The sequence below is a fragment of the Chiloscyllium punctatum genome, chromosome 19 (genome assembly GCF_047496795.1).
Source record: "Chiloscyllium punctatum isolate Juve2018m chromosome 19, sChiPun1.3, whole genome shotgun sequence".
NCBI classification, from domain to species: Eukaryota; Metazoa; Chordata; class Chondrichthyes; order Orectolobiformes; family Hemiscylliidae; genus Chiloscyllium; species Chiloscyllium punctatum.
The window spans coordinates 61,955,928-61,983,290 of record NC_092757.1 but is presented as its reverse complement, the minus strand read 5'-3'; the positions used below and the strand labels follow the sequence as shown (position 1 = coordinate 61,983,290).

Sequence of the window (27,363 nt, the reverse complement as noted above, 5' to 3'; positions counted from 1 at the left end):
ATTCATAAAATTGAAAAATAACTGCAATTTAAATACCAGAATGAATTCTGAAATGCAATGGGTGATAAATGTGAAGAATTATTTCCCAAATAGAGTAGAAGCAGAATCACAGAGGTGGAGGAGGCTTCTAAGCATAATTTAATGTTAAATCCAACAAGTTAGAATAGGAAAATTGAAGGTTCAGTGATTATGTAAGCTGAAGTAAAATTCTTACTTCTTCTGTATGTTCAAAGAATGAAATGATTACTCAGCTCCCAAAACAATCTACCTCTGGGGTTTAGCTTTTAGAACAATGTGGACTATTTCTAACATCGGTATTTGGTCACTATCCTATAACTATCCTAAATCTGAAACCTAAGCCTGTGACAAGATCTTTGCATGTTCACCTTAGCTGTCACCAAAAGCACTGGCGGTTCTTTTTATCTGATGAGCTGCAAGTCGTCATGTGGAAATGGAACATTTTGATCACTTATTCGGCACAATCTTCCCCTTTCTTCCCCAGCACTCTAACCCCCCACCCCCTCCCCCACCCCCGGGACAATTGCATAAATACTGTCACCTCCAGACTTCACCTCAGCTCTGATGAAGAGTCATCTAGACTTGAAACGTTGGCTTGCTCTCTCTCCGTGGATGCTGCCTTACCTACTGTGACTTTCAGGATTTTTTGTTTTCAATACAAATATAATAAACATTTTCCTATCTCACTTTTGGTCAGTCCTTACTCAAGCCTGAACTGAGACACAGAGACAAAGATTTTGAGACTCGTCCAAAATAACAGATTTTCTTTTGGGTTTTATAACTGTAGCGATGGTGTAATGTTCACACCAATTCCGCTCCTCTGGTCTAACTCTGGTGAAGGTATACTATCTATAACCCAATTCTGACCCCAGTCACTTCATCCATATCACGTTACTTCTCACCTTGACTATTCTATTTACAACTGGCTGCCATCCAACATTCCTTTTTTCTCAGAGGTTTGTGAATCATTTTAACACTTTTCTTGGAAAGGCAGTGGACACACGAGTCCTTGAAGTAATTGGAGCTAGATAGTTTCTTGATGTTAAAGGAGTTGAAAGATTATTAAGGATAGACAGGAATGTGGAATAATCAGATCAGCCATGATTGTATTGTAAGGAGAAACAGTTAAGTGGTCTACTCCTGCTCCTAATTTGTATGTTCTACTTTCTGCAAACACTTTCAGTCATGCTTCTAGCCATTTAAGTCTCGTTCTGAAATTCCTCCCGATACTCATCCATTTCAATTCCCAATGATCTCTTTTGCATTAAAACACTTTCTAATATCCATCTCAGTGCACCACCATTTGGTTACCCCTTTTGGTATTTGATTTTTTGGCTCTCTTTTTTTGTCTGATTTACATCCCTATAAAGTGCCTTAAGACTTCTTTCTGTGTTAAAGCGTTTATATATCCTGTTGTTTTTGAGGCGTCTTCATATTGAGAGATATGTCCTCCTGCACCACCACCCCTCCCCACACATTTAACACAAAACTCCAGAAGCATCTGTTAACAGAATCTTAACCTGTGTAGGATTCTCCCTCCCGATCAGAAAATGAAGGCGAGATTGCAGCAGAACTGTTAACAGTGATGATACCTGATAAGACAGTTATGTGGATTTAGACTCTACCATGCTGTGCAGGAAAAGGAGGGAGAGGGCTGGCTAAGTGTAGCCATCACAGCTGTAGAATGTGTCTTTCTTAGTGATGTCACATCAATTAATCTGCTGTAAAGTGTGACCATGAATGAGAACCTAATTTCTCCAAACGAAAGGTAATATCATTGTTTTTCCTGAAGCATGTTGAGATTGTAGGATGAGGGCCGCACTCTCTATTTGTATCAATGAGACTGTCCTATAAATCCTTCGTCTGTTGCTTGGCAGCAGCAGGGGCTTTGCCTAGTTCGATGCAGCACCACCAGCATAGGTTCTACGTTGACACAGCCTGAATCACAAAGACAAAGCAGGTAATTTAAGGGTTTTCATTCTCCCACTAGTATTGTAAGTTTATCAAAAAAAAACCTCTTCTTGGTGGGGGGCAAGATGGATTTTGGTTTGTTTGACCAGAGCTTGCTGATAATATTCCTGATTGTTAGTTTGTTGTTTCAGAGCTGGTCTTTTTCATGTATAATTTATGACTGCTTCATAGCACTGAACGTTCAGTTTTACACAGCAGTACATTACTTGCTGTGTTATAACAGTCAATGTTTATTGCTTTCCTATAGCGATTCCACGTAAAGCAACCACTCCACGCTGCACCCAAGCTGTCTACTTGTCTCCCAAGGGCGAAGTTGACTTGAGATTTATTGTTTGTTGAATTTGATTTGCTTCTGGTTTTGTTTTGTAATGGCAGTTAAATATTGATGTAAATTATGCCCTGAGTTTGCAGGCTATTTCTGTGACCTTGTAGACACTTATAAGGTTGTAACCTGGTAGACATGACCAGAAAAACGGCCAGGCTCCAATGTGAAATGATAGTGATGGAGTGTGACACGGGAGCTAAATGTTCAGCCAATTTATTTAAAATGCCTTCTTTTGAATTAATTAGTGATCATTTGTGTCAAGACATTTGGTCTGTTTTCCAAGATTTTTTTTTGTCAGTCTAGTCTCAACTTTATTAAGGAGAGTTATTTCCAAACCCATGGCAGCTATTGTTGGGAGCAGCCAGTATCTGAGATCTGGGAGAGCTATTATGTTTGAGATCCACATTTATCTGTCTACTGGGAATAGTTTGTCTCTATGATCTGGTACCAAGAATCCACTGGAGATAGTTTATTTCTGTGAGCCCAGACCAAGTATCCACCAGGAATAATTAATGTGTGTGATCCAGGGCCAATAATCCACTGGGAATAGTTAGTGTCTGTGATCCAGGGCCAAGTATCCACTGAGAATAACTAGCATCTGTGATCCAATTCTATGTACCCACTGGGTGTGGTATCTTTCTGTGATCCAAACTTGGTTGTTTATTGGATTTGTTTTATCTGTGATTTGGTGTTGGATGTTCAGTGGGTGTGTTTTGTGGTGTCTTTGATCCTGGGCTAAGAATCCACTAGAAGTGGTTTGTGCCTATGATCAAGGTCTCAGTATTAACTGGAAAGTGGTTTGTGTCTTTGATCCAAAGTGGGGTATCTATGGGAACAGTTGATGTCTATGATCTGGTGTTGGGTGTCCATGCAAAGTGGTTTGTTTCCAAGATCTCTGACCAAATATCAACCGGGAGAGAATTGTGTTTAAGATCGCTGGTGGGTTGAACACTAGGAACAATTTACTAATTGTTATGCCTGTTGTCTACTGCTGAATAAAGGCACATATTATCAAAATCAAAATAGGTGACAGCTGTTTACAGCTCATTTCTCAGTGGAATGCCTTGACCAATTAAAGTAAACCTGCCTGGTTTAAAATTTAAACAAAGCTTGACAGTTTGGGATTGTATTCGTTGGAGTTTAGAAGATTAAGGGGAGACTTAATAGAGACGTACAAAATAATACATGGCTTGGAAAAGGTGGATGCTAGGAAATTGTTTCCGTTAGACGAGGAGACTAGGACCCGTGGACACAGCCTTAGAATTAGAGGGGGTCATTTCAGAACAGAAATGCGGAGACATTTCTTCAGCCAGAGAGTGGTGGGCCTGTGGAATTCATTGCCACGGAGTGCAGTGGAAGCCGGGACGCTAAATGTCTTCAAGGCCGAGATTGATAGATTCTTGTTGTCTAGAGGAATTAAGGGCTACGGGGAGAACGCTGGTAAGTGGAGCTGAAATGCGTATCAGCCATGATTGAATGGCGGAGTGGACTCGATGGGCCGAATGGCCTTACTTCCACTCCTATGTCTTATGGTCTTATGATCTTAACTGCCAGACAGCAGCTAACTGGTACTTTTACCACAACAATTGCTTTGCCAATTTGAATCCACTCACAAATCAAACAGTACCCTGCCCTCACAAAATGGGAGCGTTGCTTTCACTTTACATTTATTATTTCTTGTGGGTTGTCCTGATGAGTTCAAGAAAATATGTTTCAGCAAATTGTGATCTTTTCCAACAGTACTCAAGTCCTACACCACCCAAATGATTAAATTTGCTGAGATTGAATATTGGTAACTAATTTGTAAAAACAGGTGGCAGAACAATGCACAGCTGTGGTTATTATTTATGAACAAAAACAGAAGTTGCTGGAAAAGCTCAGCAGGTCTGGCAGCATCTGTGAAGAGAATTCAATGATAACGTTTCGGGTCCAGTGACTCTTCCTCCGAGCTGATGTCAGTTGTATAATTTGTAAATTTGATGATGCATTTCTGTATTTCAGAGAATTTTAATCCACTGTGATCTGGTTTTTGATGTGTAACCTGGGAAAATCACTGCATTTGTCGATTAGGTGTAATGGTAGGCTTGCATCTGTGAAAGGGTTAACTCAGCCCTTGCTCTGTATCCTAGGTAACTTGCTGCTCTCCTGGGAATATAACAGCTGAGTGGATGAGTGTTGTATAGTTCAATGCTCAGCTAAATTTTCAGGCAGGCATTCACTGCATAAGATTAATACCTGTATTAATATTTCATGAAACAGATGGACTCTAAGTAAACAATGCCATACCCATCTTGTTAGGAAATGGAAAACAAGCAATGAACTATTCACCTGGCTTATTTTTAGAACAACCCCTAACTGCTCTGTTGTAGCTAATGTTAATAGGTCGATTTGAGAACCTTTCTATAACATAAAGTAACAATGGAACTATCTTGAGCTATACAGATGATCATGGAGAAGCAGGCTCAACTTTCTCATCCTTCAGTTGCCTCAGACTATTTGGCTTAGGAGATACTGTTCAATGTTTCAGGAATTGTTTATGCTTCTCTGCAGTTGACACCAAATTGGAGGTTTATTAAATATTAGGACTGCATGGAGAGTTTCTCTCTGTGAAGCCAAGCAGGTTTTTTGTGTGATCCTCCAAATACACCTCATTAACTATGTACATTTTGGGGGCTTTTCATCCAAAGTTAACCCAATCCTCCCACTCATCACTGCCAGTTATCCTGATATTCTTGGTGCCAGCACCAAATTTGACCCACAGCCATGCATCCGGTCAAGATTGGCAGTCTGGAATTGCCCTTCACTGTTAATTCAAATGGGACAGTAGCCACAAAGCAATGCTTCTCATAGTACATATAGGTGGCATGGCTGGCACTTGCTTGCACATTTTGACCTCAATTATTGTTTAAGACCAGGGGCACACTACTTACTTGTCCTTAACCATATTCTATCTTACAACCCTGTCGAAATCACACCTGCCCTTTCTTTAATGCCCATTGTCGCTCAGAAGATTATTATTGTTCAATACATTTAGGGAACCCATCAGTCACTTCTAAACATTCACTTCTGTTCACCATCACCAAAAAATGAACAGAAATCAAACAAACAGGAGCTGAATTTGTCTTGTGAAATGATGTGTTTGCATATTGAAGATAAATAATTTTACAGGCAATGGATGATCACTGCCTCCTGCTCTGTTAAAGTGCAAGAATGTACCTGTAGATGGATCAGAGATGTGACAATGCCAATGTTTGTCCAAGATGGAGATCTGGTGGAGCAAATTATGAGCCGGAATTGGCTTGACTTTCATATCAGGAATTATTGGCAAGTGGAAAAATGGGAGATTGCATGTTAATAGGGTGAGATTAGGTAGTAATAAAGGTGAAAATGAGCCATAATTCCATGGTAATTGGCCCCTCATCACTCCTGAATGAAAATCTCAGGATTTAGTTGGAAAATGTGTCTCAACATTGTAGAATTCCTTGATGGACATCTCACCTGATTTTCCCAAATTTCACACCTTAAGCCATATCATTCAGGGACTGGGATGATTCTACACTACATAATTGAGCTTACACAATGGGGAAGGAAAAGACAGGTAAATTCCTATATAACCAAGCATGATGTGGTGCATATCAGTAGGAACCTAAGACTAGAAACTTTCTAGTGGAGGAGTGTAAAATCTAGTCCACTGAGTGGGCAAAGATTAGTGGACAATCGAAAAATACTGAATTCTTAAATAAAACTATAACTATAAAAGAATTACCAAAACAAAGCTCACCGATTAGGGACCAAAAGGAAATCTTGAGACAGGGTCATGTCCGAAATATTAAATAAATGCTTTCCATCCATTTTTTAAAAGTAGATGATACTGTCAATGTCACAGTGATTGAGGACTGAACAGAGATTGGAAAGGATTAAAATAGTTATTGATGAGATTCTTACAGATTGCCACAACCCAAAGTTTAAACAAAAGTCATTCTCTCCAAGATTGGATACATCCTAGGAACCTGGCAAATAGGAGTGGAAATTATGGAGGCATGGGCCACGATCTTCAAGTGTTTCCCAGATTTATGAGTGGTGTCAAGGGCCTGCAGGATTATAAATAGTACACCCTTGTTCAAGAAAGTAGAGATGGGTAAACCCAGTTACTGCTCAGTGAGGCAAACATCAATTTGGGGAATTTTCAAGGCATAATCAACAAAATTACGATCAACTGTAATCATAAAATGAATTGAAACTTGAAAGAGCATGGCTTAGTAAACAACATCCAAGGTTGATTTGCTACAAGTCAGTCATGTTTTACATACATGACAAACATCTGAGTCTAGTTCAGTTTCTGATGAGTGGCAACCCCCAGGATGGTGGTAGTGGATGATTCAGTGATGGTAACACCGTTGCTTGTCAAGGAGCAATGGTTAGATTGTCTCTTATTGGAGACTGTGTGGAGTATGCACATTCTCCCCGTGTCTGCATGGGTTTCCTCCGGGTGCTCCGGTTTCCTCCCACAGTCCAAAAATGTGCAGGTTACGTGAATTGGCTATGCTAAATTGCCCATAGTGTTAGGTGCAGGATAAATGTGGGGGAATGGGTGTGGGTGGGTGCGCTTCGGTGGGTCGGTGTGGACCTGTTGGGCCGAAGGGCCTGTTTCCATGCTGTAAGTAATCTAATCTAATCTAATGATCATTGCGGAGCATTTATGTGGTGTGAATGTTGCTTGCTGCCCAGATGTTGTTGCATTTGGAGCTGGACTGTTTCACCATCTGAGGCGTTATGAATGGTGCTGAACATTTTGCAATTATAGGCCAATGTTGCACTTCTGACCTTAGGTTGGAGGGAAGGTCAATAACAAAGCTGCTGAAGATAGTTGGGCTTAGGATGCTACCCTGTGGAACTCCTACAGAGCTGAGATGTCTGACCTCCAGCAACCATCTTCCTGTGGGCCAGGTATGACTCCAGCCAGCAGAGAGTTTTCTCCTTGATTCCTATTGACTCCAGTTTTGCTAGGCCTCCACGAGGAAGGAATGAGGCTTCCGATGCCAGAGCATTCCAGGACCAGGAGTAACAGTGTGATAATACAGGGTAGACCATTCAGGAGTGAAACAAGAAATTTCGTCACCCATTTGAGTGGAGAATCTGTGGAAGTTGCCACCACAGGAAGCAGTCAAGGCTAAAATGTTGTATGTTTTCAGAAGAATTTGGACATAGACTTGGGGCCTAAGGGATCAAAAGATATAGGGGAAAAGTGGGAACAGGCCATTGAGTTGGATAATTGGTATGATCAGAATGAAAGACGGAACGGGCTTGAAGCGCCAAAATGCCCACTTCTTCTATTTTCTATATTTATGTTGTGTTATATGCTACACTTGGTCAAATGATGTCATGATGTCAAGGGCAGTCACTTGCACCTCACCTTTGGAATTCAGCTCTTTTGTCCATGTTGAAATGAGCTGTAAATCTGTAATGAGGTCAGGAGCTGAGTGACCCTGGTGGAACTCAAACTGGCATCACTGAACAGGTTGTTGTTAAACAGGTGCTGCTGGACAGCAATACCGATGACATCTTCCATCACTTTACTGATGATTGAGAGTAGACTATAGGGCAGTAATTGGTTAGGTTGGATTTGCCCTGCATTTTGTGTACAGGACACACCTGGGCAATTTTTAACATTGTCAGGTAGATGCCAGTCTTGTAACTGTACTGGAAGAGCTTGGCTAGTGGTGTGGCAAATTCTTCAGTAGTATTGATGGAATATTGGCAGAACCCATAGCCTTAGCAATATTTATTGCCTGTAACCACTTCTTGATATCATGTGGAGTGGATTGACCTGACTGAAACTGACATTTGCGATGCTGCAGATTGCAGTTGGTACAACTGTGGAAAATAGATGCACAGCTTCATGGTTGTGTTGATGCTGCTGAATTTTCATACTGTCGGAACCATTGGAAGATTAATGATACTTGTGAACATAGATCTCCACATCACCCTCCCTGAACATCTCATTTCCTAAATAGGGAAGGCGGTCCAATATTCTGTTGCCTGATCTTAATGGAGTGAGTGGTCTTCTGTCTTGGTCTTCTTGCAGCTGATGCATAAACAACCTTGAGACTGCTACTCTCGAATTACTAAAATTAAAACTGTGAGATATTTTTACACATACATGAAGCTTTGCAGGTTATTCTATTTAATATCCATTGCAGGCCTTTCTCCCTTCTTCTATTTGCTTTTCCCTTGTTCTATTCCATTTCTCATACTGTTCATTCCCCAGTTCTGGAAAAGTATCAATCCTTGAAACTTTAGCTGATTTTTTTTTTCTCTCAGCAAATGCTGTCTGACATCCTGAATATCTCAGCATTTTTTATTTATGTCATGGCAACAAAGTTTTGGGTAAATGATAAATGCAGGAAGAGGCAAGACTTTAAACAAATGGGAGCAGAAACCATGACTACTACTATAGGCAAATACGTACATATTTTTAATTGATTAGATGGGAAGGAAAATAAAATTAAAATTTGGGCCCAGATAAATGTCCAACTTGGTAAATCCTATAGAGAAATGAGAAGGATTGTACACCAAGTAAAAGAAAGCAGTGAAAAAGGACAGCTAATTATTCTGAACACTGTATGTGCACAGAATAAAATTGAATGCTCAGAAGGAGGCTTGTTATAAGACAAATGAAATGTACTCTGAATTGGGCTTGATTAAACCAGAATGTTGACTAGAAGATTAAACTGACAGGGCATGGAGTTTACATGAAAGATTGGTGTAACAAAGGTAGCAAGATTATGTGTCAGTAGGAGAAAAAAAAATGGATGATTTTGGCTGATGCAGCAACATTGTTTAAATTAATGATAGTTAAACAGAGCAGGTGCTTTTGCTTGATGTTTGCCTACACAGTTTGAGATGGGAGAAAGCAGATGAAAGCTTTTGTCGGTCATAGGCAAAAAAATAACAGAAAATAGAAATTTTAACGATGCTGACTGAGGAACACATTGGGGAGATGTTAAGGAGCATTGCATGATTATAGAGTAGGTCCAAGACTGCCTTCTCATTTTGTGGAATAGCTCAATTATACATTGCTGTTCTGAACTTATACAAAGTCAACGAGCCATTGGACATTAAGTAATACCTAGGGAATAGAATTGTACACCATAATTGAAAAACGTAAGGTTCCAAAGGAGTTTGAAACGATTTATGCTGAATAGATGTTCCTCATGAGAGAATCTAGAACTGTGAGGCACAGTTTATAAATGACATAGAATCTATGATTCTATGATTCATAAGTCTCCCACTTAGGATGCAGATTATGAGGAATTTCCTTTGAGGCATATTAGTGTTTGGAATTCTCTTACAGTGATCAGTAGAGGATGAATTATTGAATATGTTTAAGGTTTATTGATTGATTAGCAAGTCAAGGATGGAGAGTTGAGGGACTGAATGGTCCTTTCCTGCTCCTACATCCTATGTTTTTAAGATCTTGTGTCGTTTGTTAAAGTGCATACGTTTCTAATGTCAGTATCCTCCCATTGCCCAGTCAAACATGGTTAAATTTATTATAATTATTCATAATTCTTTTGCACTCTATGCACATTTTACCTCTACTTTGATTGGCTTAATCCAACAATGATAGACTTCAGTCCTTGAAAGAAATTACTCTGTGTCTGTGTGTATGCATGCAGATAAAGTGAAACGTCGTGAATAATGAATTGGGAGTGGTGGTATATTTCCGTGAAAACTTAAAAAAAAATTCTTTAGGCAATCTCCTTAAAGAAAGTGAAGTATTTTTTGCTGAATCTTGGAAAAATATTGTTTTCCTGATTTACAGCTCAATAGATAATTTTATTCCCTTCAAAAGGATAGTGCAGATAGAACAAAATACACCACTGCTTGTAATATAAAGCATGATCTCTGAATTGTGATGGATAAGACACCCACTGGATACATGCCCTTTTCACTTTTTCCTGCTGTTCAAACTCCTGAGCCTTGCATTCCACTGTATCAGCATCATTGCAGAATTTACAAAGGTTATAAAAACATCGAGACTTGATGTATTTCTATCTTAAATATTGCACTTCATACTATTCTACAAATTTGTTGTTATATACAAGTTCAGTGGCATTGGATATTAAACGCTTTATGGAAGATGGTTTTAACTCTGTCTTATATTAATTTGCTTGGGAGCACAGCAGAGTGGTGCAATAATATTATCTCTTCTGATATGTATTGGATATCTGTGTGTTTCATGCAGGTGTTTTGCAAATCTGTTTGAAGACAGTATGAACAAACACTTGATAAGGTCAGTTTGATGCAAATCATTAAGTTCCATTTATAAAATCATGAGGGGCATGGATAGGATAAATAGATGGGATGGGGGAGTCCAGAACTAGAGGGCATAGGTTTAGAGTGAGAGGGGAAAGATATAAAAGAGACCTGAGGGGCAACTTTTTCACGCAGAGGGTGGTATGTCTATAGAATGAGCTGCCAGAGGAAGTGGTGAGGGCTAGTACAAATACAACATTTAAAAGTCATCTGGACGGAAATATGAATAGGAAGGGTTTGAAGGGATATAGGCCGGGTGCTGGCAGGTGGGACTAGATTGGGTTGGGATATCTGGTTGGCATGGACGAGTTGGACCGAAGGGTCTGTTGCCGTGCGGTACATCTCTATAACTCTATGACTCTATTTAATGGTAATTTGAAGAAAAAGAATAGAAGTTACGATTAAGCTTAATAATATTCATACCACTACTATCCAAAATCACTGTGGCAGTGGTGTGGTCTCTATTACCTCACCAGAACCTTCTCCTCCTTTGTGGATCCTCATTCCTCTTTAAAATAGCTCCGCAGAGGCTGGTATTCTGTCTCCAAGTCACCATTTATTTACATATAAATAGTCCTTGACTTTAGAGCTGCCTCTTTTGGAGTCAGCCCTCAGAATATCTGACAGTCCCCTTTATGTTGTCAACCAGGGCTCCCTGATTGCACCAGATTCACAGCCCCAGTCAGAGAACTGTTGGCTAACATTGTTAAAATCACTAGAATCCCTACAGTGTGGAAGCAGGCCATTCGGTCCATGGGATCCACACCAAACCTCTGAAGAACATCTCACCCAGATTCAACTCCTACCCTATCCCTGTAAACATGCATTTACCTTGGCTAACCCACCTATCTCTGGACACTATGGGTAATTTAGCATAGTCAATCTAGCTAAACTACATAGGACTGTGGGAGGAAACTGGAGCACGGGGAGAATGCGCAAACTCCACACAGATAGTCGCCTGACTTATGAACGGTCGTACCTACAAACGCAATCCCATACAGGGGTGTCATTTTAACAATGCAACTTACAAACATTTCTTATGTATACGAGAGGTTATTTTATAATATTCCACATTGTCTTCTGACCTACGTACAAAATTGACTTGTGAATGGACTGAAGAGTGAAACTCATTAACAAACTGGGGACAGCCTATATCAGTCAGTCCTGAGAGAACTCAAGCTTCAGGTATGGGGAGAAAGTGAGAACCTGGTACTGAGTTGGATGATCAGCCATGATCATATTGAATGATGGAGCAGGCTTGAATGGCCAAATGGAGTCCTTCTTTTTCTATTTCCTAGAGATCAAATTTTTCCAAAGCCAAGATATCCTTTCACACTGATCCCATTTCCAATCTCAAGCACTAAATGTAAGAATTTCATCCATTGCAATCAAAGACCCTTGTTCTTTTGCATTTTAATAAAAGTCAAAAGTATTGGAAATAATCAGAAGATCTAGCAGCATGTGTGGACACAGAAGCAGAGTGACAGCTTCAATTATGTTACTTTACATTTTCTCACCCATTCCTCCTCTTGCACAGTCCAAACGCATCAGTTCTCATTCATGAGACTGATTTTCTCCTTTTTCTGTGTGCTTTCCATTAAGTAGATGTCCATTCAGTTCTCCTTCGTGGGCCCTATGTGAGCTGCCATGGTTAATAATTCTCCATTTCATTGGCACCATCACATCCCCCTTCAAACATCCGTCAGTATTCTCTGCACACACAAAAACCTTGACATTATAAATCCTCTATTACTTCCTATCCCCAACTCTGCTTTTGTTTCTAAACCTACAAATGTATTCTTACCCCCTAGTTCCACACACATCTCTCCTGAAGCTCCCACTCTAAATTTTAGGTGGTAATTCACTGAACAAGTCATCCAGAATCCCTAATATTCTGGGGACCTGGGTTCAAATCCCACCATGGTAGGTGGTGAAATTTGAATTCAGTAAATGTCTGGAATAAAAAGCTAGCCTAATGATGTCCATGTGACGACTGTCGATTTTTGTAAAAACCCATCTGGTACACTGATATCCTTCAATGAAGAAAATCTGCCATCCTTTTTTGGTCTGGTCTATGTGTGACTCCAGACCTACAGCAATGAAATTGATTCTGAGCTACTGTTTGGGTAATGCTGGATGGGTCATAAATGCTGATCTGACCCTGTGATACTTCCATCCCATGCATGAATTAAAAAGAACCTTCCACAGATACTATCTGATCTGCTGAGTATTTCTGGCATTTTGTATTTTTATTTCAGATTTCCCAATGTTTTGTTTTTTGGTCTGAAGCAGTTATTAAGGGACATTTTCAGGTTTATGTGAGCCTGCGCTTGAGCGAGCAAAACAATTATCAGTCTGCTTTAGAGACGGAGTGTGTTGCAAAGAGACTAGCTCTTGTAATGACAACTTATTTTTCAATTATTTGACAGCCCACAGTTAGAATAGGATCTGTGCATCCAGCGTTATCCTTGCAAGTGACAACAGAGTTCAGCAGAACCTCAGAGGCAAGTAGATCCATTGCACAAACTGAGGTGACAGGTTCAGGTTGGGACAGCAAGAGTGTTAGGCACCTGGTGAGTTCAGTTTGGAGGAGAACAACATTGCAAAATTTAAGAAGAAGCTCAGACATAAAGTAGACATATTGCACACTTACAAGCATTAGATTAGATTACTTAGTGTGGAAACAGGCCTTTCGGCCCAACAAGTCCACACCGACCTGCCAAAGCGCAACCCACCCAGACCCATTCTACTACATTAACCCCTTCACCTTACACTACGGGCAATCTAGCATGGCCAATTCACCTAACCTGCACATTTTTGAACTGTGGGAGGAAACCGGAGCGCCCGGAGGAAACCCACGCGGACACGGGGAGAATGCGCAAACTCCACACAGTCAGTCGCCTGAGTCGGGAATTGAACCCGGGTCTCTGGTGCTGTGAGGCAGCAGTGCTAACCACTGTGCCACCGTGCTGCCCATTGAAAAAGGAATTCCATAGACTCCTGCTTCCAGGAGCAAAGCATGTCTACAAACATCACCTCAGAAGGGAAAAACTATTATCGGAATTGTGTCATCTGCAATGGTGTGGATCTGTGAGGCTATGTTGCTTCCATCTCCCATTCCAGTTTTAAAATCAAGCCAGAATTTTGATGTTGTTGCTATTGTATTTACCAGATCCTCTTAAAATGCACTTATATACACAGTAAATTTTCTTGATCCTTATTTTCCTGCTCCTTGGATCTGTTGAGGGCTATTTATTGGAAGCCCAGTACAAATTGCTGACATTGCACTCAGTCACCTACTGAAGTATAGATCTAATTGGCTCAGAGCATCTGCTGGCAACTTGGACTTAGCTATTCTGTGAATTTGTGTGTAGAATGGTATGGTCACATGTCAAGTTGTTTGAAAGTTGGTGCTGAGTTAACTGTTAAGAACTGATTGATCAGACACCTCCAGCTAGAATTCAGTGCCTTTTCCCCAATAGCTGGAAAATACATTTGGCGTATATTGGGCTCCTTTGTATGGGGGGAAGCTCTTTTAATAAATCCAGTATTCATGAGATTGTCCTGAATGTGGTAGTACTGATTATTTTCAATGTTGTTTGTTGTCAATTCTGACTCTACCCATTTTGGAAAATAGTTACTTAGGTTGCAATTCGGAGCCCAGTGCCTGACTAAGAGCAAGATTACAGACATGTTGGTCAGTCTTGGCAGTCAGGTTTCAGTATGGTTGTTGATAATTGTCCTTTTGAGTATATTTCATTGGATGTGTGAAGATTTGCTAAAGGAAAACAAATCCTTTCCTTTCTCAGTTCTTTCTTCAGATCCCAGTGCTTCGTTCATTTCATGTAACTTAGTTTGTATTATTCCAGCTCTGGACTGTTGCTGACAATCCCAGTCAGAATGATTCGTTTGACTGCACTTGAGTTCACCACAAATATGAAAGATAAGAAATAAGACCAAATCTTGTTTTCACTTAAGAACAGATTCATTAGAGATATGACTCAAGCTTTGAACTGCTGATGTGTTTACTCTGAGTAATTTGTTGTCCTAAATCCAGAACAGGTTTCAGAGATGTTGTTGAAATTCTTGGTGGGTATCCCATGGTACTTTTTCCTGCTGTTTGAGGGGCAAACTGGATGGTCTTGGTAAATTCTCGTGAATAATATTGGGAAGATATTGCTGGAAAAGGTGTCAGGAGCTAGAGCCAAAATCAGGTTAGTAAAACATTTCTGTAAGCAAGATGGTGTTGAAGCAGGATGAAATTAGATCAAATCACTGATCATTCCAACTATCAGCTTTGTTTTCGATTGCTTAAACCCAGTTTGCTGTATGGGTAATCTATAACAAAAGTATGCTTCATAATGCCTTTGAGCTGTTGGAAAGTACTGAGCATTGTCTTTCTAATGTGTATTGTGAGTGGTTCCCATTTCAGATGTTGCTTCATAAAATGTGTGGTGGATAAATAACATTTTTGCAGCGTTGGATGACAATAATGTGACAAAGTATTGTCATGTTGGTGCTGTGCCCCCCCACACAGTGGGTGAAATTTTCACATGGTTGAGCACGTGGGATCAAACACAGATGGAGAGTTAAATCGGGAAATATCTAGGTCATTGTTTTTGGAAGACCTTCCCAAATGTGGCAATGTTATGCAAACAATAGTAGTAGCTGCTTCTGTCAAGTTTTTGATCAGAATGTGGGTGTTAATCATGATGCTTAGGCATTTCTAAAATGTACTTCTTAAAAATTGAATGTTTCCACTTGTTATGAAGTTATGCATTTATTTTGATAGCTGGCATGTGGCAGATTTTGATAGCAAGTTTTACAAATAGGTCAACAGTTGGAATCCTCACTCTCTCATTGCAGAAACATGCTCATTTCCTTTTAGCCAGATAGCATCAGGAAGAGGTTGGCACTCTGATCTCCATCTAAGAGGAATCCAAAAGACCTAATTATCTTCATCACAAAGAAGATAGTCACTGCTTATTGCTTAAAAATGTTAATTGCCAATGTAAAGAACATATCTCTGCTACCTCCTGGATTTTTGTCCAATTACTGCTGTGAAATGGAAGGTGCTGTGGTAGTGCCCTCCCTCTGGGGCAGAAGGTCCAGGTTCGTAATATGTCTGAAGAGGTCAATTAAGAGAGTTATTACTGTTAAATGGCCCCAACCAGGATTTGTTTATTCTCCTCAGGGAACAGAATTATGTAAAAAACGGAAAGAATGTGAGGGCCATGAGGAAGAGATAAAGAAACGCCAACGGATATGTGAGGATTTGGTACGTGTGTTCCCATCTGTTTCAATGTATAAATGTGAAGCATTGTGAATTAGTTAAGATGCAGCCAACACTGCTGTGTGAGTACTGAATGTAAAGTGTATATAGTGTAAAATAGGCAAGATAAACTTCACTTAAAAATGTACCAGTGCCATGTAATATTTAGCATTCTATAGTTAGTAGAATTATGTATGTGTTGATAATATAAATATGCAGATGTAGGTAAAATTTAATATGTGAAATAGGAATGCCATCCACTAATTAGAGGATGCCCCTGGTGGGAACCTAACGTCATTTTCCTAGGAGCTCTGACACTATTACGAGATGATCAAACATGAACCTGGACAATGTCAAGTCTGCGATGCAATCAATTCCCCGATTAAACCAGATCATGATAGCTGCTGGCAATCCGAGGCTAGCATGATCAATGGTCCCTGCCAGGATAATATTGAGATCTATCCTGATGTCCATTGCCAGATCCCTCAATAGAGATGACTGTTGGAAGTATTGGGATAAGACCACAAGTCATAGGAGCAGAATTAGGCCATTCGACCCATCACGTCTGCTCCGCTATTTGATCATGGCTGAGAAGTTCCTCAGTCGAGAGTGTGGTGCTGGAAAAGCACAGCTGGTTAGACAGCGTCTGAGGAGCAGGAGAATTGATGTTTCGGGCATAAACCCTTCATCATCTGCCTTGGGTCCCTGTAACCACACAGCATTAATGTGGATTTCACCAGTTTCCTCAGTTGCCCTCCCCCACATTATCCCATTCCCAAGCCTCAAACTCGGCACTGCCCTCTTGACTTGTCCATTGCCTTTACCATCTATCTGCTCCACCCTCCTCTCCAATCAAGCACCTTCTCCCTCACCTTCATCTACCTATTGCGTTCTCAGCTATCTTCCCCCAAGCCCCACCCCTTTCACACTTATCTTTCAGCCCCCGGCCCACAAGCCTTATTCCTGATGAAGGGCTTATGCCCAAAACGTTGATTCTCCTGCTCATCGGATGCTGCCTAACTAGCTGTGCTTTTCCAGCACTGCTTTCTCAACTCTAATCTCCACCATCTGTAGTCCTCACTTTCTCCTGATATGTTTCTCAACATTATTCTCCTGATTTCTCCCCATAATCCTTGATCCACATACAAATCAAGAAACTATCTACTTCTGTCTTAAATACATTCAATGGCTTGGCCTGCATAATTCTCAGTGGCAATGAGTTCCACAACTTAACCACACTCTGGTTGTAGAAGTTCATCCTCATCCTCATCTAAAGAGTTGTCTCTTCATGTTGGGGCTGTTTGCTCAGGTCCTAGCCTCTATTTCTAGTGGAAACATCTTCTTCACTTCCACTCTATCCAGGCTTCATAGTATTCTATAAGTTTCAATCAGATCGCCCCCCTCATCCTTCTAAATTCCATCAAGTACAGACCCAGAGTCTTCAATCACTCCTCATATGATAAGCCCCTCATTCCTGGAATCATTCTTGTAAACCTCCATTGGACACCCTCCATGCCAACATATCCTTCTTTCAATATGGGGCCCAAAGCTCCTCACTATACTCCAAATACAATCCGACCAGAGACTTTTACATCTTCAACATTATGATTCTAGCACTTTTGAAATGAATGGCAACTCACTTTAGCGAGTTTTGAGAAGATTTGTAGCTCAGGTTGAGGTTCTGAATTAGGTTTGCTCGCTGAGCTGGAAGGTTCATTTCCAAACATTTCATCACCATACTAGGTAACATCTTCAGTGGGCCTCAGGCGAAGCACTGTACATGATTCCTGCTTTCTATTTATATGTTTGGTTTTTTTTTGGTTTGGTGATGTCATTTCCTGTGATGCCATTTCATGCGGTGATGTCATTTCCGGTTCTTTTTCTTAAGGGGTGGTAGATGGGGTCTAACTCGATGTGTTTTTTGATAGAATTCCAGTTGGAATGCCATACTTCTAAGAATTCTCGTGCGTGCCTCTGTTTGGCTTGTCCTAAGATGGATGTGTTGTCTCAGTCGAAGTGGTGTTCTTCCTTGTCTGTGTGAAAGGATACTAGTGAGAGAGGGTCATGTCATTTTGTGGTTAATTGCTGTTCATGTGTCCTGGTGGCTAGTTTTCTGCCTGTGTTTCCAATATAGTGTTTGTTCCAGTCCTTGCACAGTATTTTGTTAATGACATTAGTTTTGCTTGTCACAGGGTCTTTCAAGTTCATTAGCTGCTGTTTTAGTGTGTTGGTGGGTTTGTGGGCTACCATGATGCCAAGGGGTCTGAGTTGTCTGGCAGTCATTTCCGAGATGTCTTTGTAGGGGCGAGTGATTAGGGTTTCTGGATGTGTTTTGTCTGCTTGTTTGGGTTTGTTGCTGAGAGATTGATGGACTGTGTTCATTGGGTACCCATTCTTTTTGAATAAGCAGAGGAAAATCACCTATACAGTGTATTCAAAAAGAATGGGTACCCAATGAACACAGTCCACTGATCTCTCAGCAACAAACCCAAACAAGCAGACAAAACACAACCCGAAACCCTAACCACTCTCCCCTACATCATAAAACATTTCCGAAATAACTGCCAGACAATTGAAAACCCTTGGCATCATGGTAGCCCATAAACCCACCAACACACTAAAACGGCAGCTAATGAACTTGAAAGACCCTGTACAGACAACAAGCAAAACTAATGTCATTTACAAAATACCTTGCAAGGACTGTAACAAACACTACCAATTGGCCACAAAATGATATCACCCTCTCTCACTAGTATCCTTACACACAGATAAGGAAGGACACCACTTCGACTGAGACAACAAATCCATCTTAGGACAAGTCAAACAGAGGCACACACAAGAATTCCTAGAAGCATGGCATTCCAACCGGAATTCTATCAACAAACACATCGAGTTAGACCCCATCTATTACCCCCTGAGAAGAAGAACCAGAAATTACATCATCACAGGAAATGACATCACCAAACCAAAGAAGCCCAAACAAATAAATAGAAAGCAGAAATCATGTACAGTGCTTCGCCTCAGGCCCACTGAAGATATTACCTAGTAGGGTGACGAAACGTCTGGAAAGAATCTTCCAGCTCATCGAGCAAACTTACATCCATTACATTTGCCTTCCTAACTGCCAACTGAACCAAGATGATAACCTATATGATAAGAAAATCACAAACTAGGACTCCCATATCCCTTTGTTCTTCAGTATTCCGAAGGCTTTCCCCATTTAGGAAATAGTCTACACCTCCATTTGTCCTACCAAGGTGAGTAACTTTACACTTTCCCATATTGTACTTCATCTCCCACTTCTTTGCCCACTGTCCTAGTTGTCCACATCCTTCTATATCCTTCCCACTTCCTCAACACCACCTGCCCTCAACCAATCTTTCTGTTGTCTGCAAAGTTAGCAACAATGCCCTCAAATTCTTTGTCCAGATCATTAACATATAATGTGAGTAGTTGTGGTCCCAAGACTAACCCCTGTGTAACTCTGCTGGTAACCGGCTGCCATCCTGAAAAAGACCCCTTTACTCCACTCTCTGCCTTCTGCCAGTCAGCCAATCCTCTATCCATGCTAGTACCTTGCCCCTAACACCTTGGGCTCATATTTTATTTAACAGCCTTCTGTGCGGCACCTTGTCAAATGCCTTTTTGTAATCCAAGTAGATCATCTCTACTGACTCTCCTTTGTCTGACTAGTTTGTTACTCCTCAAAAGATTCTACTACATTGGTCAGACATGACCTCTCATTGATGAAGCTGTGCTTCTCAGCCTTATTTTGCCATAGACTTCTAAATACTTTGCAATCTTATCCTTAATAAAGGACTCTAAAATCTTACTAACAGCTGAGGTCAGGCTAACCGGCCTATAGTTTCCTGTCTTCTGCTTCTCTCCCTTCTTAAACAGGAATGTTATCTTAACCATTTTCCAGTCCTCTGAGACTCTCCCTGACTCCTGATTCCTGAAAGACAACTACTAATGCCTCTACCATCTCCTCAGCTATATCCTTCAGAATCCTGGGGCATAGACCATCTGGTTTGGGTGATTAATTCACATGTTGATCTTTCAGCTTCTCCTTAGTGGTGGCCACTACAATCACCTCTGCCCCCTGACTCTCTTGAGGTTCTGGTATGCTGCTGTTGTCTTCCACTGTGGAAACTGGTGTAGAGTACGTATTCTGTTCCTCCGTTACTGCTTCTCTGGCGTCATTTTCCAATGTCCACTCTTGCCTCACTCTTGCCTTTTAGATATCTAAAAAATGCTTGCAATCATCCAAAACATGATCAACTGGTTATTCTTATATTTTATCAACTCTGCTTTTCTTAGTTATCGTCTGCTGGTTTTTAAATCCCAATCTTTTGACTTCTTACTAATCTACACCTTCACATTGTTTATCTTTCCTTTCGCTTTTATGCTCTCTCTGATTTCCCTTGTCAGCTATTGTTGCCTCATTCTCCCCTTAGTATATTTCTTCTTCCTTGGGAATGTCTGCTGTGCCTCATGAGTTATGCCCCAAATCTGCTGCTTTTACTGCTCCACTATTTTCAATCAACTCTGGCCAGCTCCTCCCTCATATCTACGTTATTACCTTTACTCAATTGTAATGCTGTTACATCTGATTCTAGCTTCCCCTTCTCAAACTGCAGGGTGAATTCTATCATATTATCGTCACTGCCCCTTAGGGGTTCCTTCACCTTAAGCTCCCTAATCAAATCTGTATCATTACACATCATTCAAATCCCTAATGAGCTCGTACCACAAGCTGCTCCAAAGAAAAGTTGAAAATCACACACCAGGTTATAGTCCAACAGGTTTATTTGAAAGTACAAGCTTTCAGAGCACTGCTTCTTCATCAGGTAGCTTATGGGATGGTATACATAGGACACAGAATTCATAAGTAAAAGTTCAAAGTGTCATACTGTGATGTGATGTATTGGACAAACTGAGATGGCTGTTAAGTCTTTAATCACTTAGAATTGGGATGCAGATTTCGATTGATTAATATGTAAATCCCAGAATTTTGTTCAAGTCATTGTCCTGAGATAACAAGGGTTTATCAGTATATATAAAAAAAGTGACATCTCGGCTCAGACAATGCATTAAAGGTGCGAGGTTAGAGTCTGTGTCCCAAACTTGAGTCAGACTGGTTTTATTTCCATAGTAGGAAATTTAAAAATGTCACATTGACTGACTGCCTACAGATTGTGTGCTTTTTGAACAACATAGAATGTATCTGTAAATACAAATCTGCAAATGCAAATTCACACTATAGACTTGTGTGTGTGAGTGTTTATATGTGTATGTGTGTGTGAGAGAGCGAGAGAGAGGCTGAGAGTGTGAGAATGAGTGTGTGTGAAGGAGAGAGAGTGAGACAGTGTGCACATGTGAGGGAGAAAGAGTCAGAGAGTGTGCACGTGAGGGAGAGAGAGGGAGAGAGTGTGCGCATGTGAGGGGGAGAGAGTGAGAAATTGCACGCGTGTGAGGGAGAGAGAGTGCGTGTGTGCCTCAGTGTGATGGTGTATATGCCTTTTGAGAGTGTGTGTGTGTGAGAGAGAGAGAGAGAGGTGGTGTATATGCCTTTGAGAAGGTTTGTATGACAGAAGGTCTGTATGTGTGTGCGTGTGTATATAGTATAGTAGGGTCACGTGTAATGTGACGTGAACCCAAGATCCTGGTTGAGACCGTCATCACGAGTACCAAAGTTAGCTATCAGCCTCTGCTGGGCGACTTTGCATTGTTGCGTGTCTCAAGGTGATTAAAGACTTAATAGCCATCTAGGTTTGACTAATACATCGCATCAATTGTCACTCAGGGCTGAAATTGAACTTAGGTCCCTCGTGCTATGAGGCAGCAAAGCTAACCATTGTGCCACCGTGCCATCCCTATATCCTTTTGATAGGAGGTGTATCCTCGGATATTTAGTCCCCAGCCCTGCTCTTTTGCAGCCACAGCATCATACCTGCCAATTTCAATTTGTGCTACAAGCTCTGCATGCATTTAGGTAAACCACCTCAGTCCTGCATTAACTACCCTCTTGTCATAGCTGTTCCCTTATTTGCTGTGCCTGAAGTTAGATTACTGGGCATTTCTATACTCTCTCACCTATATCTTGTTCTGGAAAATTTAATAACCTCTGCTGAGCTCTCCCCACCCTTTAACTTTATCCATAATTTTCCATGCAACTGAACCTACCCCCTCACTATTAGATTAAAGCCCTATCACAGATCTAATTATGCGATTCACCAGGACTCTGGTCCCACCATGATTCAGATGGAGCCTGTCCCATTGGAACAATGCTCTCATTCCCAAATACTGATGCCAATGTCCCATGAATTCAAGCCTGTTTCTCCACACCAATCTGAGCCACGCAATTACCTCTTTAATCCCGTTGACCCTGCGCCAGTTTGCTAGTGGCTCAGGTAGTAATATAAATATTATTACCTTTTTGGTTCTACTTTGTAATTTAAGGAATTTAATTGGATGGGCTATCTGACTTCATCCTAAAAGATATAGCTAATAGTCTAGGCCTGTAACAGATTGTGAGGTATGCAACAGAACAGAAAAGTCCATTTAATTTTAGTCCTTACCAATCCAGATGGTACAGATGCATCTACCCATGACAAAGATGAGAAATGTGGTAAAAACAATGACTGCAGATGCTGGAAACCAGATTCTGGATTAGTGGTGCTGGAAGAGCACAGCAGTTCAGGCAGCATCCAAGGAGCTTCGAACTCGACGTTTCGGGCAAAAGCCCTTCATCAGGAATAAAGGCAGTGAGCCTGAAACGTGGAGAGATAAGTTAGAGGAGGATGGGGGTGGGGAGAAAGTAGCATAGAGTACAATGGGTGAGTAGGGGAGGGGATGAAGGTGATAGGTCAGGGAGGAGCGGGTGGAGTGGATAGGTGGAAAAGGAGATAGGCAGGTAGAACAAGTCTGGACAAGTCATGGGGACAGTGCTGAGCTGGAAGTTTGGAACTAGGGTGAGGTGGAGGAAGGGGAAATGAGAAAACTGTTGAAGTCCACATTGATGCCCTGGGGTTGAAGTGTTCCGAGGTGGAAGATGAGGCGTTCTTCCTCCAGGCATCTGGTGGTGAGGGAGCGGCGGTGAAGGAGGCCCAGGTCCTCTATGTCCTCGGCAGAGTGGGAGGGGGAGTTGAAATGTTGGGCCATGGGGCGGTGTGGTTGATTGGTGAGGGTGTCCCGGAGATTTTCCCTAAAGCGCTCTGCTAGGAGGTGCCCAGTCTCCCCAATGTAGAGGAGACCGCATCAGGAGCAACGGATACAATAAATGATATTAGTGGATGTGCAAGTAAAGCTTTGGATGTGGATGGCTCCTTTAGGGCCTTGGATAGAGGTGAGGGAGGAGGTGTGGGCGCAGGTTTTACAGTTCCTGTGGTGGCAGTGGAAAGTGTCAGGATTGGAGGGTGGGTTATAGGGGGGCGTGGACCTGACCAGGTAGCCACGGAGGGAACGGTCTTTGCGGAAGGCGGAAAGGGGTGTGGAGGGAAATCTATCCCTGGTGGTGAGGTCTGTTTGGAGGTGGCGGAAATGTCGGCGGATGATTTGGTTTATGCGAAGGTTGGTAGGGTGGAAGGTGAGCACCGGGGGCGTTCTGTCCTTGTTACGGATCCACTAACATCATTTATTGTATCATTTATTGCTTCTGGTCGGTCATATATTATTACCATCATGCAAGATGGGATAGATTTTGAACAGACCCAGCAACTCACTCTAGGCTTTTGTGAAGTGTTGTGAGCAATCAATATCAGGAGAATTTTATTCAACCATAATCTGTAATCTTCTAATCTGGCCAATCTCTGCTTCTATTATTGCAATTAGCCCACGTGCAATGAAGGATCAGCACCATATATATTTAAAACTTAGGTGTCAACCTGGCAAAATTTCCACACAGAACTACTTTTATGCCAAGCAGCAGAAGCAGTATGCAGTACACAGAGCTAAGTGATCTCATAATCAGTTGATCACATAGAAGATTAACAGTCCTACCACATCCAGTTGTGAATGGTGATGGACAGTTAAACAAATAACAGGAAGAGAAGGTTCCACAAATATCCTCAACCTCAGTGAAGGAGGATACCACAACATCAGTGTAACAGTGCAGCCATCTTCAGTCAGTAATGCCAAATGGATGATCCATCTTGACCTTCTCTAGTGGTTCCCAGCATCACAGATGCCAGTCTTAACAACCAATTCAGTTCATGTCAAATGCTATCAAGAAGCTGCTGAAGGCATTGAGTACTGCAGAGGTTATGACCCCTGCCAACATTGCAGCAATAAAACCTGTATTTGAGAATTGGCTGCACCCCTAGCCAATCTATTGTAGTGAAGCTACAACTCTGACATCTAACCGAAAATGTGGAAAAGTATTCAGGCATATCATGTTCACAAAATAAATGGGATAAATCCAACTGGCCAGTTGGCACCATATCAGTCTCCTCTTATTCCGTCAGCAAAGTAACGGAAGGGTTACTCAGCAATGACCTGCTCACTGATGCTCAGTTTGGGTTCCGCTGAGAACACTTAACTCCTGGCCTCATTACAGTTTTGGTCCATATATATTCAGGAGAGCACAAAAGAATGCACAAATTGGAGAAGAAACATCCATGAAGGCATGAACCACTTGGAGTATTACTGAACGGAGGCGATGCAAGCAGGTGGAAAGAGCACGCACCTGCCCACCTGTGGCAGAGTCTGCAGATCCAGGTTTGTACTGTTCAACCACTACAGAACCTATACCTTGAAGTGGAATTAATTCATCCTCAACTATGAGGCACTGCTGAAGAAGAAGGAAGAAAGGAGAAGAGTTGGCCATGTATGGCAATAATGAGCCAAGGGAAAACCAGTCAGTTGGAAAAAAAACTCTAGTTGGATTCATACCTAGCATTTGAGAACATGATTCCAGTTCTTGGTCATCGATCATCTCAATCATAGGACATCACTATAGGAATTCCTCAGGACAATATCTGTGTGTAACCATCTTTTAGTTGCTTCATCAATGACCTTCCCTTGATCGTAAGGACAGAAGCGCAGATGTTCACTGATGATTGCACAATGTTCAACACTATTTGCAACTCCTCAGTTACGGAAGCAATTGGTAATCTTACACAGCAAGACCTAGACAATGTCCAAGTTTAATCTGATAAGTGGCAAGTTAACATTCAAACTGCACAAGGGCCAACATCTACAACAACTGAGAATTAAACCTTTTCCCTTTCACGTTCAATAGTATTACCATTTCTGATTCCCCTACTATTGACTTCTTTTGGGGTGACCATTGATCCAGTTCAGCTTTTTGTCAATTGTGTAAACACTGTGATAAGAAGAAAAGGTCAGAGGCTAGGAATTATGTTATGAGTAACTCACTTCCCAACTCCCCAAAGCCTATCCATCTACAAGGCACATGTCAGGAGTGTGATGGAACATTTCCCCCTTGCCAGATAAGTGCAGGTTCACATAGTCTTGAGAAGCCTGACTAAAAGCAAGTTTGTTTGGCGCTTAATTCACCACCTTCAATTTTCACCATTAAAATACAGTTACAAATACATTAGAACACTACTTCTTGCAACTTCTTCAAGCCAGACACCACCCTAATTTGGAACTATAATGCCATTCCTTCACTGTTACTGGTTCGACATCCTGGAATTCCCTTTCTAACAGCGCTCTGTGTTTCCCTCCACCCCAAGAACTGAAACTGTTCAAGAAAGCAGCTCATCACTGCCTGCTCAATGGCAATTAGGAATGGGCCCGAAATGCTGACCTAGTATCATGACTACATCTCATTAACAAATACACTATAAAAAGGCTGTCCTCCATCTGAGGCCAAATCTCCTGATCACATACTGAGTGATTGCCAGCAGTGAGGGCATGAGGCCATTACTTAGGAAGATCATTCACAAGTCATCCAGCTCCAGATGTAATCAGGGCAGGGGTGGGAAAATACCTTGAGGTGTAGTGGAATTGTTACTCTGAAGTTGCAGTAAGGTTCAGTGTGCAGCTTCTCTGAGGTGGGGTGCTTTATTGCTCTGAAATGTGGCCAGTTGGAAAACTATTTCCCTTATATCCAGTATCATTGTTGCTAACCATTTCTCTTTTTGTCCCTGGTATTGAGGTTATTGTAAGTGAGTGATATAATTATATGGACACTACTTGCTCTAAAGCTTTTATCCTTCTACTGTAAAATAGAATACTGTATTTTATAAAATATCATACAATTTTTCAGACAGTTATTATTAGAATAGAAATGTGAGAGAGGGTAACTATCGTTTGTTGGAAAATGTGAAGGCATGAATGCTAGAGGACAGAAACAGGCCGAAAGGTTGAAGCACTGCTGAAATGTAATGCTCTAACCTGTTCTAGTTAGAATGTGTGTGCTTTTACTTACAGGAGAATGAGCTGAAACAAGCCTGGAGTGAGAATGCACGGCTGACTGAAAAAACCATTAGACTCAGCCAAGAGGCACAGGAGACTGAAAAGGCAATGCATGGCTTCATCTTTTTTTCAGTGCACTAAGCCAATTCTTCCACAACTATATCCTGCTGGGGCAACTTTTAATTTAGGACAATATCTGCTTTATGTTTGCACCATAATCATGAATGTTTCACACAAACAATAATATGCTGTTATTCTCTCACTGATATTGTTTAGAAATGATGTGGTTTCTCTTAGCTGCAAGCCTCTTTCTTGCATTTAATGCTCAATAAATTTGAGAAAAGGCAAATTTTAAACTTGCTTTAAAGTAATCTTGTACTTCTTATCTTAAACTATTTACCTTATACTGTTCTGTCTTTCCCTTCACCCCTTTCAGTCCTGTCCTTGCCCTCAGCTGGTTCTGTACTGCCCTTTTCTAACCCCATTTTGCCTTGTTTTCCTCTTACCACATTCTATACTGTCAATGCATAATTCTTTTCTGCCCTCCCCTTGCTCAAGTATACTGCCTTTCCCCTTTCTGTACCGTGTTCTCACCATCCCCTGTACTGTGCTTCTTCCCATTTTCTCAGTTAGTGTTTCCCATTCATTCTCAAATTTCTGACTGCGTACATGTACCATAATATTATGTTTTGCAAATGCAAACTTATGCTCTTTATTTTAGCCTCTTCCTTCTGCTTTTACCTCTTAATGTTCTAAATGACTCTGGGATACAACACTTGAGTTATTCGCAAGCAACACTTGAGTCCGCTTGCTCAGTGTTAATATATGTCAATGCTTGCTCCAAGATAATCATTAGAAATCAAAACTCTGGATGATTCTTCTCTGTTACCTCATGACCACTGAGGTCAACAGCATCCCCATTGGACACCTTTGAACAGACCACATATCTCCATGAAGAGAGCGTCACCTGAAATGACTAAGTCTGGAATGCCATATGTGGCATAAATTTCCTTGAGCTATGCTATTTCAGTAGCCAAGGTGTATGTCGTAATGTATTAAATTGATCACTTCCCTA

At 41.2% G+C, this 27,363-nt stretch overlaps 1 protein-coding gene across 7 annotated transcripts in view; it reads left to right on the top strand.

The window, feature by feature from the left end:
• The window catches only part of LOC140491403 (peripheral-type benzodiazepine receptor-associated protein 1-like), a 293,538-nt gene that overhangs the window by 173,822 nt on the left and 92,353 nt on the right, over positions 1–27,363 (top strand). For 6 of the 7 annotated variants that reach the window (XM_072589528.1, XM_072589526.1, XM_072589524.1 and 3 more), the window contains 2 exons: positions 15,828–15,911; positions 26,304–26,393. In XM_072589528.1, the coding sequence (XP_072445629.1) occupies positions 15,828–15,911; positions 26,304–26,393 (174 nt within the window). Of the gene's footprint in view, positions 1–1,916; positions 1,979–15,827; positions 15,912–26,303; positions 26,394–27,363 lie in introns of those variants that run through there. The other variant, XM_072589532.1, reaches the window with a different exon arrangement.